The sequence below is a fragment of the Carcharhinus amblyrhynchos genome, chromosome 9 (assembly GCF_965287045.1).
Source record: "Carcharhinus amblyrhynchos chromosome 9, sCarAmb.v2.hapA, whole genome shotgun sequence".
NCBI classification, from domain to species: domain Eukaryota; kingdom Metazoa; phylum Chordata; class Chondrichthyes; order Carcharhiniformes; family Carcharhinidae; genus Carcharhinus; species Carcharhinus amblyrhynchos.
Window position 1 is genome coordinate 102,745,859 of NC_137332.1, and position 19,951 is coordinate 102,765,809.

At 45.2% G+C, this 19,951-nt stretch overlaps 1 protein-coding gene across 1 annotated transcript in view; it reads right to left on the reverse strand.

Moving 5' to 3' along the window:
• Window positions 1-643: 643 nt before the first annotated feature.
• Window positions 644-19,951, reverse strand: part of LOC145348669 (macrophage mannose receptor 1-like) — a 109,149-nt gene continuing 89,841 nt past the window's right edge. The window contains exons 13-20 of the mRNA XM_080196833.1: window positions 19,231-19,344; window positions 18,382-18,750; window positions 12,540-12,656; window positions 12,039-12,407; window positions 3,106-3,222; window positions 2,594-2,962; window positions 2,329-2,389; window positions 644-734 (exon numbers count right to left, since the gene is read on the reverse strand). Of these exons, the coding sequence (XP_080052959.1) occupies window positions 644-734; window positions 2,329-2,389; window positions 2,594-2,962; window positions 3,106-3,222; window positions 12,039-12,407; window positions 12,540-12,656; window positions 18,382-18,750; window positions 19,231-19,344 (1,607 nt within the window). The remainder of the gene's footprint in view (window positions 735-2,328; window positions 2,390-2,593; window positions 2,963-3,105; window positions 3,223-12,038; window positions 12,408-12,539; window positions 12,657-18,381; window positions 18,751-19,230; window positions 19,345-19,951) is intronic.

Below are 19,951 nucleotides of genomic sequence, written 5' to 3' on the forward strand. Positions count from 1 at the left end.
TTGTTAGAGAGTTTATAAGAGTTACAGTGCAGTTTTAAAAGCATAGAACAAGAGTAAAAGATAGAACTTGAGGGTATGCTAGGGGCAGCTCGCAAAAAGTTGCCATCCTCTGGCGTGTCACTGATTGGTTGAGTCATTGCCCTGGAAAATTTTGAATTTTCCAGAAACTATTGTCTAATTCTCAGAAGGTGCAATGATTGGACATGTTCCTTTTGGTTGCAGATGACAGTTCCTGCATATGAATATATGTAGCTTCTAGCAAGGGTATACGTGCCAGATAGTTATTCTTAGCACACTCAGGAGTGTTCAGCAGCTGCTTGTAATTCTTTGAAAATCATGATACTGGAGTTTAGCTCAACCTCCCAGCCCTTCATTCAAAACAATAACTTGGCTGCAAGAGTCAACTGAATCCGGCACCGTTCATTTAACCGATTGTATTAATTCACAAGTATTGATGTACAAGTCTCTCCGGTCGCCATCTGGAGCCCAAGGAACAAATGTCACTTTGTCGCCAGGTAGTAGGTTTCTGGGTGGCAATCCCACAATCATGGAGCTAGACCAAGGAGGCCGAGGCAAGTGCACGACTTTCAGGGTAATGAGATATGATTATCCGAGGACAGGGAGCATTCGTTAAGATTTCATCTCAAGGCTTGCAGAGAAGTTTCAAGTAACCCACGACATCCTCCGTCTGCTTATTCCCCTCCTGAGCAGGGGACAAAGCGCTCACCGTTAGTCTGAAATCGGGGTGGAAGATTCATTTAGAAGCACAGCCATCACAAATATCGCTCGTAAAACATGCAGACTAGGCAAATGGGTGGATAGGTTTGTGAAGGCAGAGCATAAACTGCACTTAAACTATACCAGAAGAGTATCAGGTGTAACAGCATAAGACATTTCTGTAATGAAAGCATGGTCATCTTTTTTTCAAATCTTCGGGGATTAGTGCTGGGACCACAACTGTAAACAATATATATTAGTATATTGATTATATATATTAATATTTATTAATTACTTGGAGGGAGGAAGCAAATGTACAGTAGCCAAATTTGCAGATACCACAAAAATGGGTGGAAAGGCTAGTTGCGAGCAGGGTACAAACAGTTTACAAAGAGATATTGATAGTTTAAGTAAGTGGGCAAAAGTTGGCAAAGTATAATGTGGGAAAATATGAAGTCATTCATTCTGGAAGAGGGGATAAAAGAACAGAGTATTATTTAAATGAAGAAAAACTGCAGAAAGCTGCAATACAAAAGAACTTGGAGGTACTTGTGCATGAAACACAGAAAGCTAGCACACAGCTGCAGCAGGTAAACAGGAAGGCTAATAGAATCAGATGCAATTGTATGGGGCTTTGGTAATGCCACAATCTCGCATACTGTATGCAATTTTAATCTTCATAATGAAGAAAGGATATGTCTGCATTGGAGGTAGCACAGCGAAGCTTCACTATTTTGACTCCTGGGACAAGGGTGTCATCTTATGATGAGAGGCTGAGTAAATTGAAGATATATGCAAATAGAGATTCAAAGGTTTGGAAGTGATCTCATTGAATTATACTAAATGCTCAAAGGGCATGATAAGTAGACAAAGTAAATAACAAGGGCACAGCCTTAGGGTAAAGGGCCAATCATTTAGGACTAGCTTATATATGGGGCTTATGAAAATGGAACCACTCCCAGAGCTCTTTCCCTGTCCCACCTGTAAGTTACCCATGACATACAGACATATGCACAAAGAATTTCAATTGATCACATATGTTCATCAAATTTTCCTTCTTTCTTTTCACAAAAGGAGAGCTTGTACATGAGTTACAAATAATGCAATGGTCAAGTTTCCAGCTTTCTTGCTTTAAGAAAGAAAATAACTCACTGAAACAAGGAGTGGGCTCCTTGTCAGGAAGGAATATCTAACAAAGGATTTATCACCTTGCACCTAGATAGATTATATCATAAAATAAACATGGTAGAATTCAGCAGATGATTAGAGAAATGTAAAAAAAAAGACTTAATTGATAAATAGTTCCTATTAGGCCATATAGGAATCATTAAGGTTACAACAGATAAGATTGTGTGACTAGAGTCCTATAAAGTATAACCTGAGATTTACCTCCCTATCTAGAGTTGAAGTGGTTAATATTGTTCATTTCTAGTTGACCATGACTGAAGACATTGAGGGTGTCGAACCCATTAGTGATGATTTACAATGGCATAGAGACTTAAGAACAATAGTGGGCAACCTGTAGCCTGTGGGCTATATGCAGCCCATTTGGGTTCTGAGTGCAGCCCACGTGACATTTTGTTGCCTGTTGCCCATGCGTAGTGTTGCTACATTCCGCTGACGTCCATCAGCGTTGCTTTTTTTGCTACCGGTGTGACTGAAGTGATACGCACTTAAAAGCAAAGACAAGTGAAGTGAGGCATGTGTTGATTGTTCACAACATTGACTGGGAGAGCCATGAGTCCAATCAACATTTCTCATGCTTTTACCATTTTAAGTTGATGATTGTTCTATTCATATATGATTAAGCATTTTCTATAACTCGTTATGAAACAGTCGCTTTATATTAAAGGGGTCGAGGTTAATGACTGCTTACCCGAGTAACAGATGAAGGAGAACTTAAAGTCACAGGGCACATCCTTCCAGAGCCCATTGACCATAATGACGCAGACAGACATGGTGGCAAAATCCATCGGGTAGAAAGTGTCCCAGTTGAAAAATGAGGCTGATTCTCCATTGGTCCACATCCAGCTGTATTCAGCGTAATGTTCATTGTACAGTCCAATCCAGGCTGGTTCGTTCAGGCTGAGCAGATTGGCTGCGATGTTGTTCTCCTCGGTATTACGCACACTGAGCAGCTCCATGTACTGTTTCCGACAGTGATCTCGGGCCTCAGCCCAGGTTGTCTCGTCTTTGATGAGGAAGAACACCCTTTCGGAGGACTTTGGGATCACCGGGGGCTCATCTAGGAAGCGGGAGAACATGAGGCATTTTAAATCTGGCTTTATCCACCAAAAGGTATGGAAGAGCCGCATTGATGCTGGAATCTGAAACAAAAACAGGGAAGGCTGGAAAATCTCAGCAGGTCCGAGATTGATTCTTAGTTACCTGCACGTACAATCTTTTCAGAGAACAGATGTGATTTCTCCTCATCATCGACCACAGGCAGTGCATCATTAGTTATTAATGTGTCTGTGGTTGGCTTTTGGGGTGTTTCCAACAGATCTGCGGAAATACAATAAATGTAACAGATGAAGACTCCGCTGTTCAACTCTCTTGTAACACATTAGTTAATATTAAGCCAACCTCGACTAAAGTAGGGCCAGAGTACTGGATGTGGGCCCACCATGAAACCCCTCTGGGAAACCAGGACAGCAGTTTCTCAAAATCTCACCCATGAGGTGAGTTTCAGTGGAGGATTTCTCTTGGAGGGAGCAACTCCTTGAAGCCCCAGTGTCTGTGTGTCTAAATAAATCACATCCATTGGCTCTCCCTGGTCAACTCTACTAGCTACATCCTCAATGTATTCCAATACATTCATCAAACATGATTTCCCCTTTGTAAATCCATGCTGACTTTCTCTGATTATACCACTGCTTTCCAAATGCTGTGTCATCACATCGTTGATAATGGACTCAAGCAATGAGGCAGCACAGTGGCACAGTGGTTCGCACTACTGTGTCACAACACTAAAGCCCCAGTTCGACTCCCGGGTTGGGTCACTCTCTATGTGGAGTCTGCACATTGTCCCCATGTCTTCATGGGTTTCCTCCCACAGTCTGAAAGATGTGCTGGTTAGGTGCATTGGCCACACTAACTTCTCCCTTACTGTACCCTGGAGTGTGGCAACTAGGGGATTTTCACAGTAACTTCATTGCAGTGTTAATGTAAGCCTATTGTGGCACTAATCACATAGGCAAAGAGAAGGTGAAAACGAACATAGTAGTAATTGGGGATAGTGGGGTTAAGGGTGTTGACACTGTCCTTTGTCACAATGACAAAGTGCACAGAAGGGTGTGTTGTTTGCCTGGTGCTCGGGTCCGGGATGTCGCATCTGCGCTGCAGAGGAACCTGGAATGGGAGGGTGAGAATCCAGTCGTTGTGGTACATGTGGGTGCCAACGACGTAGGCAAAATGCGAACTGAGGATCTGGGGAGGGAGTATGAAAAGCTGGGAATGGAATTAAAAAGTAGAACCGACAAGGTGGTTATCTCTGGGCTACTGCCTGAACCGAGTGCAGATGGGCATAAGGTTGATAAGATTAAGGAAGTGAATGGGTGGCTCAGGGATTGGTGTGGGAGGAATGGGTTTGAATTTATGGGGCATTGGCATCAGTATTGGGGTAGGTGGGACCTGTTCAGGTGGGATGGGGTTGGTCTGAACTGTGCTGGGACCAGAGTCCTGGCGAATCGTGTAAATAGGACTGTAGACAGTGCTTTAAACTAATTGGGGGGGAGGGTGTGAGGGTAGGTGACATTACAGGGTCTAAAGTTAAGGAGAGGGTACAAGTAAGGGAAGAGGCCGAGGATGTCCCAATAATAAAGGGAGTAGGGGGCGTGAGTATGGTTGGTGGCGTTCTGGCAAATAGGGTCCAGGTGAAGGCTAGGATGAAGGCGCTTCATCTGAATGCACGAAGCATTCGGAATAAAGTGGATGAGCTGATGGCGCAGATCAGCACAAATGGATATGATCTGGTGGCCATTACAGAGACGTGGCTGCAAGGTGACAGGGACTGGGAGCTGAATGTCCAGGGGTATCAAGTGTTTAGGAAGGATAGGCGGGAGGAAAAAGGGGGGGGCTTAGCTCTGCTGATTAAGGATAGCATCAGGGTGGTAGCAAGGGATGATATAGGAACCAAAGAGCAGAAAGTGGAATCGTTGTGGGTGGAGATTAGGAACAGCAAAGGGAGGAAGACACTGGTGGGTGTCATCTATAGGCCCCCGAATAATGATCTGGAGGTGGGGCGGGCTGTTAACGTGCAAATAAGTGCGGCGTGCAGGAATGGAACGGCGATAATTATGGGGGATTTCAATCTACATATTGATTGGTCGACCCATGTTGGACGCGGTGGGCTCGAGGAGGAGTTCTTGGAATGCTGCCGGGACAGTTTCCTTGAACAGTGTGTGTTGGAGTCGACGAGGGAACGAGCTATCTTGGATCTGGTGTTATGTAATGAGGCGGGTAGAATTAGGGACCTTGTGGTGAAGGATCCTCTTGGGGAGAGTGATCATTGTATGGTGGAGTTTCTGGTGCAGATGGAGGAGGAGAAAGTGGGTTCCCGGACACGCGTCCTTTGTTTGAACAGAGGAGAGTACGGTAGGATGAGAGAAGAATTGGCGAATGTTGACTGGGGGAGCACGTTGGAAGGTAGGTCTGCTGAGGAGCAGTGGAGGATCTTTAAGGAGATCTTTCTTAGGGCTCAGCAGAAATTTATTCCGATGGTTAAAAAGGACTGTAGAAGGCGAGGTAATAAGCCGTGGATAACGAAGGAGGTGAAGGAAAGTGTTAAATTAAAAGCGGAGGCGTTTAGAGTAGCAAAGAGTAGTGGGCGAGGAGAGGATTGGGAGAGGTTTAAATGTCAACAAAGATTGACAAAGAAGTTGATAAAGAAGGGTAGGAGAAACTATGAAGCTGGGCTAGCGCTTAATATAAAAAAGGATAGCAAGAGTTTTTATAAATATATAAAAAGGAAGAGGCTGGCTAGGGTGAACGTTGGACCCTTAGAGGATGAGAGGGGGGACTTAGTGGTAGGGGATGGGGAAATGGCTGAGGTCTTGAATAACGTTTTTGTTTCAGTCTTCACGGAGGAGGACGTGAATAATTTGCTGGGTGTTAGCGATGGAAAGGTGGTAGGACTGGAGGGTCTCAATGACATTATTGTTACTAGAGAGGCGGTGCTTGACAGACTGGAGGGACTGATTGTGGACAAGTCCCCAGGACCGGATGGAATGCATCCGAGGGTTCTGAAAGAAATGGCGGAGGTGATAGTGGATGCCTTGGTGGTTATTTTCCAAACGTCGCTGGATTCCGGGGAAGTGCCGGAAGATTGGAAAACAGCTAATGTTACGCCGTTGTTTAAGAAGGGTGGCAGGCAAAAGGCAGGGAATTATAGGCCGATTAGTTTAAAGTCTGTTGTAGGTAAAATGTTAGAATCCGTCGTCAAGGAGGAAATAGCGAGGCATCTTGAGGGGAATTGCTTGATAGAGCAGACGCAGCACGGTTTTGTTAAGGGGAAGTCGTGTCTGACAAATTTATTGAAGTTCTATGAGGATGTGCCTAGGGCGGTGGATAGAGGAGAGCCGGTGGATGTGGTCTTTCTTGATTTTCAGAAGGCCTTTGACAAGGGACTTCACAAGAGGTTATTGCAGAAGGTAAGGGGGCATGGAGTTGGGGGTAGGGTGTCAGCGTGGATAGAGGATTGGTTGTCAAATAGGAAGCAGAGAGTGGGGGTTAATGGGTGCTATTCGGATTGGCGGTTGGTGACTAGTGGAGTGCCCCAGGGGTCGGTGCTGGGGCCTCAGCTATTTACCATTTATATAGATGATCTGGAGGAGGGAACCGAGTGTATGGTGTCGAAATTTGCTGATGACACCAAGATTGGTGGAACGGCAAATTGCATGGAGGGTGTGGAGAGTCTGCAGAAGGATCTAGATAGGCTGGGCGAATGGGCCAGGAACTGGCAAATGGAATTTAACGTTGGCAAGTGCGAGGTGGTCCACTTTGGTCGGAATAATGGTAGGAAGGACTATTACTTACGGGGCGAAAAACTGCAGCAGGCGATGGTGCAGAGGGACCTCGGGGTCCTTGTGCATGAGTCGCAAAAACCCAGCCTGCAGGTGCAGCAGGTGGTCAGGAAGGCTAATGGGATGCTGGCCTTCATAGCGAGGGGGATTGAATATAAAAGTAGGGAGGTCTTGCTGCAGCTGTATAGGGCATTGGTGAGGCCGTTGCTGGAGTACCGTGTGTAGTTTTGGTCGCCGCACTTAACGCAAGGATATTTTGGCCTTGGAGGGAGTGCAGAGGAGGTTTACTAGGCTGATACCGGAGTTGAGGGGGTTGAGCTATGAGGAGAGGCTGAATAAACTAGGCTTGTACTCATTAGAGTTTAGAAGAATGAGGGGAGATCTCATTGAGACATATAAGATGATGAATGGGATGGATAGGATAAAGGTGGAGAGACTCTTCCCGCTCAGAAAGGACAGTAGGACGAGGGGGCACAGCCTCAAGATAAAGGGGGGGCGGTTTAGAACGGAGTTGAGGAGGAACTTCTTCACTCAACGGGTGGTGAACCTCTGGAATTCTCTGCCCGTTGAAGTGGTGGAGGCTGCCTCGCTAAATATTTTTAAGACGCGGATTGATGGGTTTTTGATAAGAGAGGGGATTAAGGGTTATGGGGAGAGGGCGGGAATGTGGAACTGAGCCACGACAGATCAGCCATGATCTTATTGAATGGCAGGGCAGGCTCGAAGGGCTAGATGGCCTACTCCTGCTCCTATTTCTTATGTTCTTATAATAAATAAACTTTAAAAACAATACTGACGTTAGGTTCTCTGGTCTATAGTTTCCTGTTTTCTCTCCGCCTCCCTGTTTGAATAACAGGCTTACATTAGCTATCCTTCAATCTGTAGGAACCAGTCCAGAGTCCAAAGAATTTTGGGAAATGACACCCAAAGGATCTACTATTTCCAGGATCATTTCCCTAAGTACTCTGGGATGAAGATCATCAGACCCTGGAAATAATCCACCTTCAATCCCATCAATTTCCCCAAAACCATTTCTCTACTATTGCTGATTTTCTTCAGCTCCTCACTAAAACTTGTTTCTGCCAGAACTTATGGTAGTGGTGATGAGGGGATTTTCACAGTAACTTCATTGCAGTATTAATCTCAGCCTACTTGTGACATTAATAAATAAATTTAAAAACTCAAAACTTCAACATTATTCATGTCTTCCTTTTTGAAGACTGAAGCAAAGTATGAATTTAATTCCTCAGCCATTGCTATATTCCCCATTATGAATTCTCCTGTTTCTGACTGTAAGGGGCCTACACTCATTTTTGTCAGTCTTTTTCTCCCTATATAGCTTTAGAAACATTTACAGTCAGTTTTTATGTTCCCCATATTCTTCCTTTCATACTCAGTTTTCCTCTTCTTAATCAATCCCTCAGTCCTCCTTTGCTGAATTGTAACCTGTTCCCAATCCTCAGGTCTATTGCTTTTTCTTGCCAATTTGGATATTTCTTCTTTCAATCTAATTTCCCTTGTAAGCCATGGCTTGGCCAAAGTTCCCTTTACACTCTTGCACCAAACAAGAATAAACAACTTCTGGAGTTCACCTATTAGTTCGTTGACCGCTCGCCATTGCCTGTCCATTGTCCTTCCTTTCTGTAACATTTCCCAGTCCATCACAGACATGATGGATTGGAAATTCATGCCTCATATCATCATCATTACCTATACTGAGATTATGGACCCTGGTCTCAGAATCAACTACATCATTATCCACCTTGACAAAGAATTTTATCATATTATGATCACTCTGCTTCAAGGTTCCCTCACAACTCAATTGCCAACCAATCCTTTCTTCTTTCACAATACCCAGTCCAAGATGGCCTGTTCCCTTGTTGGTTCTTCAACATATTAGGCCAGAAAACCATCCCATATACCCATAACCGGTGGCACTGTGGCACAGTGATTAGCATTGCTGCCTCACAGTGCCAAGAACCTGGGTTTGATTCCCAACTTGAGTCACTGTCTGTGTGGAGACTGCACATTCCCCTGTGTCTGCGTGGGTTTCCTGCAGGTGCTCCAGTTTCCTCACACAGTCCGAAAGACATGCTGGTTAAGTGCATTGGCCATGCTAAATTCTCCCTCAGTGTACCCAAACAGGTACCGGGGTACAGCGGCTAGGGGATTTTCACAGTAACTTCATTGCAGTTTTACTTGTGACAGCCAACTTGTGACACTGATAATAAACTTAAACTCCAGAAATTCTTCCTCTATTGTACTGTGACTAATATGACTCTCCCATCTATATGCAGATTAAAGTCACCCACAATGACAGGTATTCCTTTAACACATGCATCTCTAGTTATTCAATGTTGTCAAATCGTGGATACACATTTAACATTGGGTATTACTGGTTGAGTAACATTGGCACTCTGCCTATTGTAAGCAGCTGGAATCACATGCTTTTTGACATAATCTTGCTGCCAGCATATCTGGCATCACACCGGCACTGAAATTCATATAGCAGGTTGGTCAGGTACATCGTCCTTTTGGCCTGAGGCAACAACTTCCAGTTAGTGGAACATGCTGCCTGTGTTGTTACTGCAACCTTAGCAGGATTCATCCTCAGCATAAAGCAACAGAACGGAGGTTGGATACCAAGATGTGTGACGCAGTCAATTTTGTAAGACACTTGTTGATTGGAACGCCAGTTAAGGTTTGAATGGACATTTTATTGACACCTCGATCATACATAGGTCTGAGTGAGCAGCCCGATGGGCTGAGTGGGCAACCGCTCCTCAGGTTAGCCAATTCCGCATTCTCTCTCCTCTTGAAATTTCCATTTGATTTCTTTGGGATGATTTTTATTCATAGCCCCAGTTCCATTTCATTGCGAGTGTAAACCTCTACTCTGTGTCTAGCCTGTTGAGCATAATTTTTAAGCTTTCTGTACGCTGACCCCTCAGTCTTGTCTTTTTGGAGATCGAGGCCACACGAGTTCCTTGTCTATCTCTGTAACTCCTTCTCCAATACCACTATACAACTTTTGTAATGTCAAGGAACAGAGCTGCATGGTATACTGAGATTCTCCTTGTTACTTGGTTCCACTTGTGCCTCATTTTGGAGATACTTGTGCATGCAACACAGAAAGCTAGCACATGGGCACAGCAGGTTATAAGGAAGGTTAATGGAATGTTGGACCTTAGTTCAAGGGGTTGGCGTATAAGAGTAGGGAATTGTAAGAGGTACACATCTGGAATACTGTGAGTTGTTTTGGACTCCTTATCTAAGGAACAATATTATTTAATTGGAGGACTTTCATAGAAGGTTCACTAGGATGATCCCTGGTATGGAGACATTGTCTTATGAGCAAAGGTTAAACAGTTTGGACTTTAATCGTTGGAATTGAGAAGCAGATCTCATTGAAACATAGGGTGGCATTTTCTGCCGTGCGCAGCTCAAACTGAAAATTTCACCCGAGGTCAACAGACTTTTAAATGGTCCACCAAATCCTCTGCCCCATCCACTATAATTCCCACAGAGAGTGGGACCAGAAAAGTTACCCAGCAGGATTCTTAAAGTACTTGACAGGTTAAATGCTGAGAGAATGGCCAGAATTTTACCGGCCCACCCGCCATAGGAATCATAGCAGGCGAGTGGCAGAACATGGGAAGTTCCATTGACCTCGGGCAGAATTTTACAGTTTCAGGATGATTGAAGCCGTAAAATCCCACCCAATGTTTCCTCTCATGGGAGAGTACAGGTCCAGAGGGCATAGCCTCAGAATGAAGAGATACCAATTTAAGAATGAGATGACGAGATACTTCTTCTCTCAGAGGGTTGTGAGTCTTCAGATCTCTTTGCCACAGACAGCAGAGTCCTTGTGTACATTTAAGACTGAGATAGATTGGTTTTGGACCATTAAGAGAATCAAGCATTATGAGGAAAGGGAAGTAGATGTGAGGAATGTCAGATCAGCCATGATCCTATTGAATGCTGGAGCAAGATCAATAGGCTGAATGGCTGTCTGGCAGGTTGAAACCTGTGGAGTGTTGCAAGGATCAGTGCTTGAGCCTGAGCTATTTACAATTTATATTAATGACATGGACAAAGAGGCCAAAAGTAATGTATCTAATGTTCTCCAGAACTTGTATAGGGAATCCCCAATTGACCTCTCCACAGGACTCGTAGATTACGAGCTCCCTGGTGATTGGTAATTACCTAACCAAGTGGAACTTGTATACCAAGCCCTTGATAAAGCAGGCCTCTGAGTGGGTCCATTGTTGTATTGGCCTGGTTGGGACCTGTTTGTGTTCACCACAATGAAGGAGAAGCTCAAGTAACAGGGCACATCCTTCCAGAACTCATTGACCATAATGACGCAGACAGACATGGTGGTGAAATCGTTCGGGAAGAAAGTATCCCAGTTGAAAAATGAGGCTAATTCCCCGTTGGTCCACATCCAGCTGTACTCAGCATGGTGTTCATTGTATAGTCCAATCCAATCTTTGCACTATTTTGTGCAAGAAAGCTAACTCCTGGAGTTATTACACTAAGTTTGCCTAATGATACAAGTGACGATACTAAGCACATGGTTTGGTGAGAGGGAGGCAGCTTAGTTACAAGGGAAGAAACCATAAAATATTGGTTCATTTATCTAAGGAAGTCTGAAACAATTCATTAAATCAGACATCTGGACATGGGAAGAATGTTTGAAATCCACAAACCAAGACACAAGCTAGGATATGAAGGATAGTTTGCAACAATAATGATTAGGTCAGCTAACACGATTAAGTTATCACGTTGATTGGATACTATAATTAAGCAAGCACTCCATGGTAGTGATTGGTGTTTAACAATTGTATCTTTTGCATGAAATAACCATAATCACTAGTTGTGAATGGATAGAGATAACTCCCATATCTTGATTGGCATACGTTAATTACTTGTAATCAAATCTGAAACTATATCTGCTTGTGTATTCCTGAAATTTGTACTCTGGCTGGCTGCAACTGACCTTAATATATTAATGATCAAGCATTTTCTAAACTCATTATGACATATTCGGTGTGTACTAAATGTATTCAATCTTATTCACAGGGTCATGGTTAGTGAGAATAAGATGGATTTCAATTTTGTGGCCGACTAGAGATGAAAGAGGCCCAATCATTCAGCCCATCATTCACCAGCCTGGGCTGCCCATTGCTGTTTAAGAAAGATATACTCACCCCACCAGCACCAGAGAAGAAGACCCTAGCAGCACTCAGATAACACCAGCCTTATGGGTGCAAGGGCTTTGTAATGACTGCTTACCCAAATAACAGATGAAGGAGAAGCTCAAGTAACAGGGCACATCCTTCCAGAACTCATTGACCATAATGACGCAGACAGACATGGTGGTGAAATCGTTCGGGAAGAAAGTATCCCAGTTGAAAAATGAGGCTAATTCCCCGTTGGTCCACATCCAGCTGTACTCAGCATGGTATTCATTGTACAGTCCAATCCAAGCTGGCTCATCCAGGCTGAGCAGATTGGCAGCGATGTTGTTCTCCTCCTTGTTACTCACACTGAGCAGCTCCATGTACTGGTTCCGACACTCATCTCGGGCCTCACTCCAGGTCACCTTGTCCTTGATGATGAAGTACTTCCGTCCTGAGGACTTCGGGGTAATCGGGGGCTCACCTAGGAAGCGGGAGAACATGAGGTGTTTTAAATTTGGCTTCATCCATTAAGAGTTGCATTGACGCTGGAATCTGAAACAAAAACAGTGAAGGCTGGAAAATCTCGGTAGGTCTGAGATTGATTCCTAGTTACCTGCAAGTGAATTATTCTCAAACAGAAGATGTGGCTCCTCCTCAGCATTGGTCTCAGGAGGTATATCAGAGCCTAACAATGTCTCTGGGGTTGGCCTTTTGGGCTTTTCCAACAGATCTGAGGAAATAGAAGCAAATTTAAAAATAGACCCACACTTTGCAATATATTAATTAATATTAAGCCAACCTCATCCAAAGTAGGGCCAGGGTGCTGGATGTAGCCCGAGGGGGAAGCCCTTCTGGGCAGGCCAGGACACCAGGTTCACAAAATCCTAGCCCATCAGGTGAGCTTTGGTGGAAGGTTTACACTCGGAGGGAGCGCCTCGTCAGACTTCGGGGTAATTGGGGCTTTCCAAGGAAGCGGGAGACCATGAGACGTTTTAAATCTGGCTCCATTCGTCAAAAGGTATGGAAGAGCCGCATTGATGCTGGAATCTGAAACCAAAACAGCGAAAGCTGGAAAATCTTGGCCAGTCCAAGATTGATTCCTAGTTACCTGCAAGTGAACCCTTTTCAGTGAGCTGATGTGTATCATCATCTACATAAGAACATAAGAAATAGGAGCAGGAGTAGGCCATCTAGCCCTTCAAGCCTGCCCCGCCATTCAATAAGATCATGACTGATCTATCGTGTCTCAGTTCCACATTCCCGCCCTCTCCCCATAACCCTTAATCCCCTTGCCTATCAAAAACCTATCAACCCGCGTCTTAAATATATTTAGCGAGGCAGCCTCCACCACTTCAACGGGCAGAGAATTCCAGAGATTCACCACCCTTTGTGTGAAGAAGTTCCTCCTCAACTCCGTTCTAAACCGCCCCCCCCTTTATCTTGACGCTGTGCCCTCTGGTCCTACTGTCCTTTCTGAGCGGGAAGAGCCTCTCCACCTCTATCCTATCCATCCCATTCATCATCTTATATGTCTCAATGAGATCTCCCCTCATTCTTCTAAACTCTAACGAGTACAAGCCTAGTTTATTCAGCCTCTCCTCATAGCTCAACCCCCTCAACTCCGGTATCAGCCTAGTAAACCTCCTCTGCACTCCCTCCAAGGCCAAAATATCCTTGCGTAAGCGCGGCGACCAAAACTGCACACAGTGCTCCAGCTGCGGCCTCACCAGTGCCCTGTACTGTTGCAGCAAGACCTCCCTACTTTTATATTCAATCCCCCTCGCTATGAAGGCCAGCATCCCATTCGCCTTCCTGACCACCTGCTGCACCTGCAGGCTGGGTTTTTGCGACTCATGCACAAGGACCCCGAGGTCCCTCTGCACCGTCGCCTGCTGCAGTTTTTCGCCCCGTAAGTAATAGTCCTTCCTACCATTATTCCTACCAAAGTGGACAACTTCACACTTGCCAACATTAAAGTCCATTTGCCAGTTCCTGGCCCATTCGCCCAGCCTATCTAGATCCTTCTGCAGACTTTCCACACCCTCCGCACAATTTGCCGTTCCACCAATCTTGGTGTCATCAGCAAATTTCGACACCATACACTCGGTTCCCTCCTCCAGATCATCTATATAAATGGTAAATAGCTGAGGCCCCAGCACCGACCCCTGGGGCACTCCACTAGTCACCAACCACCAATCCGAATAGCACCCATTGACCCCCACTCTCTGCCTCCTATTTGACAGCCAATCCCCTATCCACGCTAACACCCTACCCCCAACTCCATGCCCCCTGACCTTCTGTAATAACCTCTTGTGCGGCACCTTATCAAACGCCTTCTGAAAATCAAGAAACACCACATCCATCGGCTCTCCTCTATCCACCGCCCTAGGCACATCCTCATAGAACTCCAATAAATTTGTCAGACACGACTTCCCCTTAACAAAACCGTGCTGCGTCTGCTCTATCAAACAATTCTCGTCAAGATGCCTCGCTATTTTCTCCTTGCTCACAGATTCTAACATTTTACCTACAACAGACGTTAAACTAACCGGCCTATAATTCCCTGCCTTTTGCCTGCCACCCTTCTTAAACAACGGCGTAACATTAGCCGTTTTCCAATCTTCCGGCACTTCCCCGGAATCCAGCGAGGTTTGGAAAATAATCACCAAGGCATCCACTATCACCTCCGTCATTTCTTTCCGAACCCTTGGATGCATTCCATCCGGTCCTGGGGACTTGTCCACAATCAGTCCCTCCAGTCTTTCGAGCACTGTCTCTCTAGTAACAATAATGTCATTCAGGCCCTCCACTCCTACCATCTTTCCATCGCTAACACCCGGCAAATTATTCACGTCCTCCTCCGTGAAGACCGAAACAGAAAAGTTATTCAAGGCCTCAGCCATTTCCCCATCCCCTACCACTAAGTCCCCCCTCTCATCCTCTAAGGGTCCAACATTCACCCTAGTCAGCCTCTTCCTTTTTACATATTTATAAAAACTCTTACTGTCCTTTTTTATATTAAGCGCTAGCCCAGCTTCATAGTTTACCCTACCCTTCTTTATCAACTTCTTTGTCATTCTTTGTTGATATCTAAACCTCTCCCAATCCTCTTCTCGCCCACTACTCTTAGCTACTCTAAATGCATCCGCTTTTAATTTAACATTTTCCTTTACCTCCTTCGTTATCCACGGCTGATTATTTCTCCTCCTATGATCCTTTTTAACCATCGGAATAAATTTCTGCTGAGCACCAAGAAAGATCTCCTTAAAGATCCTCCACTGTTCCTCAGCAGACCTACTTTCCAATGCGCTCCCCCAATCAACATTCGCCAATTCCTCTCTCATCCTATCTACTCCCCTCTGTTCAAACAAAGGACACATGTCCGGGAACCCACTTTCTCCTCCTCCATCTGCATCAGAAACTCCACCATACAATGATTACTCTTTCCAAGAGGATCCTTCACCACAAGGTCCCTAATTCTACCCGCCTCATTACATAACACCAGATCCAAGATAGCTCGCTCCCTCGTCGGAGGGAGCCATCTAATATGGTTGAGGTTGTTGTTTTGGGCTTTTCCAATACAGCTGCACAAATAGAAGAGATTTTAACAACAGACCCTAAAATAAAGTTTATTTCATAGATCATACAGTCCTACAGTTCAGAAGGAAGCCATTTGGCCCATTGAGTTTGCATCAACCACAATCCCACCCAGGCCCTGTCCCCATAATCCCTAGCATTTACCCTAGCTAGTCCCCCTGACAGTAAGGGGCAATTTAGTATGGCTAATCAACTTAACTCGCACACCTTTGGACTGTGGGAGGAAACAGCAGCAGCCAGAGGAAACCCATGCAGACATGGGGACAATGTGCAAACTTCACACAGAAGGTGACCCAAGCTGGGAATTGAACCCGGGTCCCTATGGTATGAGGCAGCAGTGCTAACCACTGTACCACTGTGCCACAAGTAGAGCTTACATTAGCACTGCAATGAAGTTACTGTGAAATTCTCCTCTATCGTGCATCTCACGTGTGGATGGGAGTTGGTGGGTTAGTGATAATGAGAGACTGAGTGAGTGAGGGAGTCAATGTGATAATCCCCAGGATTTGCATGGGGCATCGCTGATTGACATCCCTGTAGGACTCATAGAATACGAGGATTGGTAATTACTTTACTAGATGGAACCAGGTGGGGGCAGCACAGTAGCACAGTGGTTAACACTGTTGCCTCACAGTGCCAGGGGCCTGGGCTCAATTCCCTGCTTGGGTCACTATCTGTGTGGAGTTTGCACATTCTCCCTGTTTCTGCATGGGTTTCCTTCAGGTGCTCCAGTTTCCTCCCATAGACCAAAGATGTGTGGGTTAGGTGCATTGCCCATTGTAAATTTTCCCTCGGTGTATCCGAACAGGCGCCAGGGTGTGGCAACTAGGTGATTTTCACAGTAGCTTCATCACAGTGTGAATGTGACCAAAAATTAACTTTACATTACTTCACTAACTCATATGCTAAGCAGTTTACCACACCTCTGAGTGTGTCCATTGTTTCAGGGAAGCAAACCATAGAATATTAGTTTATTTATTAAAGGCCCTTAGTCTGAGTAAAGTCATTAAATCAGACATCTGGACATGGGAGAGTTGATTGAAATCCACAAACCAAGATACATGTTTAGATATTAAGAATTGTTTGTAATAGTAATGAATTAGGTCAGCTAAAATAGTTATGTCATCACACTGATTGAACAACATAGCCCTTTGAGCCTGCTCTGCCATTCATCTTGATCATGGCTGATCATCAAATTCAATATCCTGATCCCCCCTTCCCCCATACCACTTGATCCTTTTAGCCGCAAGAGCAATATCTAATTTCTTCTTGAAATCAGAAAACGTTTTGGCCTCAATTTCATTCTGTGGTAGTGAATTCCACACATTCACCACCCTCTGGGTGAAGAAACTTCTCAACACCTTAGTTCTAAAAGGTTTACCCCTTATTTCAAATTATGGCCCCTCCTTCTGCATTTCTAGTGGAGTGCCCCAGGGGTCGGTGCTGGGGCCTCAGCTATTTACCATTTATATAGATGATCTGGAGGAGGGAACCGAGTGTATGGTGTCAAAATTTGCTGATGACACCAAGATTGGTGGAACGGCAAATTGTGCGGAGGGTGTGGAGAGTCTGCAGAAGGATCTAGATAGGCTGGGCGAATGGGCCAGGAACTGGCAAATGGAATTTAATGTTGGCAAGTGCGAGGTGGTCCACTTTGGTAGGAATAATGGTAGGAAGGACTATTACTTACGTAGCGAAAAACTGCAGCAGGCGACGGTGCAGAGGGACTTCGGGGTCCTTGTGCATGAGTCGCAAAAACCCAGCTTGCAGGTGCAGCAGGTGGTCAGGAAGGCTAATGGGATGCTGGCCTTCATAGCGAGGGGGATTGAATATAAAAGTAGGGAGGTCTTGCTGCGGCTGTATAGGGCATTGGTGAGGCCGCAGCTGGAGTACTGTGTGCAGTTTTGGGCGCCGTACTTACGCAAGGATATTTTGGCCTTGGAGGGAGTGCAGAGGAGGTTTACTAGGCTGATGCCAGAGTTGAGGGGGTTGAGCTATGAGGAGAGGCTGAATAAACTAGGCTTGTACTCGTTAGAGTTTAGAAGAATGAGGGGAGATCTCATTGAGACGTATAAGATGATGAATGGGATGGATAGGATAGAGGTGGAGAGACTCTTCCCGCTCAGAAAGGATAGTAGGACTAGGGGGCACAGTCTCAAGATAAAGGGGGGCGGTTTAGAACGGAGTTGAGGAGGAACTTCTTCACTCAAAGGGTGGTGAATCTCTGGAATTCTCTGCCCGTTGAAGTGGTGGAGGCTACCTCGCTAAATATTTTTAAGACGCGGGTTGATGGGTTTTTGATAAGAGAGGGGATTAAGGATTATGGGGAGAGGGCGAGAATGTGGAACTGAGCCACGACAGATCAGCCATGATCTTATTGAATGGCGGGGCAGGCTCGAAGGGCTATATGGCCTACTCCTGCTCCTATTTCTTATGTTCTTATTTCCCCATCATCGGGAACATTCTTTTGGAATCTACCCTGTCTAATCCTGTTAGAATTTTATTAGTTTCTATGAGGTCCCCTCTCGCTCTTCTAAACTCCAGTGAATATAATTCTAACCAACCTAATCTCTTCTCATATGACAGACCTGCCATTCCAGGAATCAAAAAATTATAAGGATTAAACATTTTGTATAATGTACTATGGTATATTTGGCATGCATTAAATATATTCAATCTTATTCAATTTCAGTCTCCTGGCCCACTGGAGATGGAGGAGGTCCAATCCTGTGGTCCACTCACCAGCCAGGGTTGCCATTGCTTCTTGAGAACGTTTCATCGGTACCAAAGAGCAAGACACTGGCAGCACTCAGAAAATGCCAACCTATACATGCAGTAACTTTGTAATGACTGCTTACTCGAGTAACAGATGAAGGAGAACTTCAAGTGACAGGGCACGTCCTTCCAGAGCCCATTGACCATAATGACACAGACGGACATGGTGGTGAAGTCTATTGGGTAGATAGTGTCCCAGTTGAAAAATGAGGCTAATTCCCCGTTGGTCCACATCCAGCTATACTCAGCATGGTGTTCATTGAACAGTCCAATCCAGGCTGGCTCGTCCAGGCTGAGAAGATTGGCAGCAATGTTGTTCTCCTCCTTGTTACTCACACTGAGCAGCTCCATGTACTGATTCCGACACTGATCTCGTGCTTCGCTCCAGGTCATCTCGTCCGTGATGAGGAAGTACTCCCGGCCTGAGGACGTCGGGGTAATTGGGGACTCACCTAGGGAGTGGGAGAACATTAGATGTTTTAAATTGGGCTTCATCCATGGGCAGCACAGTGGCACAGTGGTTAGCACTACTGCTTCACAGCTCCAGGGACCTGGGTTTGATTCTTGGCTTGGGTCACTGTCTGTGTGGAGTTTGCACATTCTCCCCATGTCTGTGTGGGTTTCCTCCGGTACTCCGGTTTCCTCCCACAGATGTGCAGGTTAGGTTGATTGGCCACGCTAAAATTGCCCCTTAGAGTCCTGAGATGCATAGGTTTGAGGGATTAGTGGGTAAATGTGTAGGGATATGGGGGTAGGACCTGGGTGGGATTGTGGTCAGTGCAGACTCGATGGGCCAGATGGCCTCTTTCTGCACTGTAGGGTTTCTTTGGTGCTGTGAAAATGGACAGAAGAGACGCATTGATGCTAGATTCTGAAACAAAAACAGTGAAAGGTGGAAAATCTCATCAGGTCCGAGATTGATTCCTAGTTACCTGCGAGTGATCTCTTTTCAGACAGCAGATATGATTGCTCCTCAACGCTGATTGCAGGCAATGTATCATCGTCTGACGTGGTTGGAGTTGTCACTTTGTCGTTTTCTGACAGAGCTGCGGAAATAGAGAGATTTTAAAAACAGAGCCCCTGGCATGCATGTTACTTGACAATATATTGATATATTTGTTAATATTAAAGCAGCTTCATCCCAGTAAGGGTCTGGTGACGAATGTGACCTAACGATGAGCCCTCTGGTCAGCCCAGCAGTAAGAAATCTCACAACCCCAGGTTAAAATCCAACAGGTTTATCTGGCCCTAGCTTTCGGAGTCTCAGGCTCCTTCTTCAGGCGAGTGAGGACATGTGTTCACAAACAGGGCATGTAAAGACACAAACTCAATTTACAAGATAATGTTTGGAATGCGAGTCTTTACAGGTAATCAAGTCTTAAAGGTACAGACAATGTGAGTGGAGAGAGGACCAAGCACAGGTTAAAGAGACGTGTATTGTCACCAGCCAGAGCGGTTAGTGAGAATTAGTTCGTGAAGACTTGATTAGCTGTAAAGACTTGCATTCCAACCATTATCTTGTAAATTGAGTTTGTGTCTGTATATGACCTGTTTGAAAGCACAAGTCCTCACTCACCTGATGAAGGAGCCTCAGACTCTGAAAGCTAATGCTGTCAAATAAACCTGTTGGACTTTAACCTGGTGTTGTGAGAC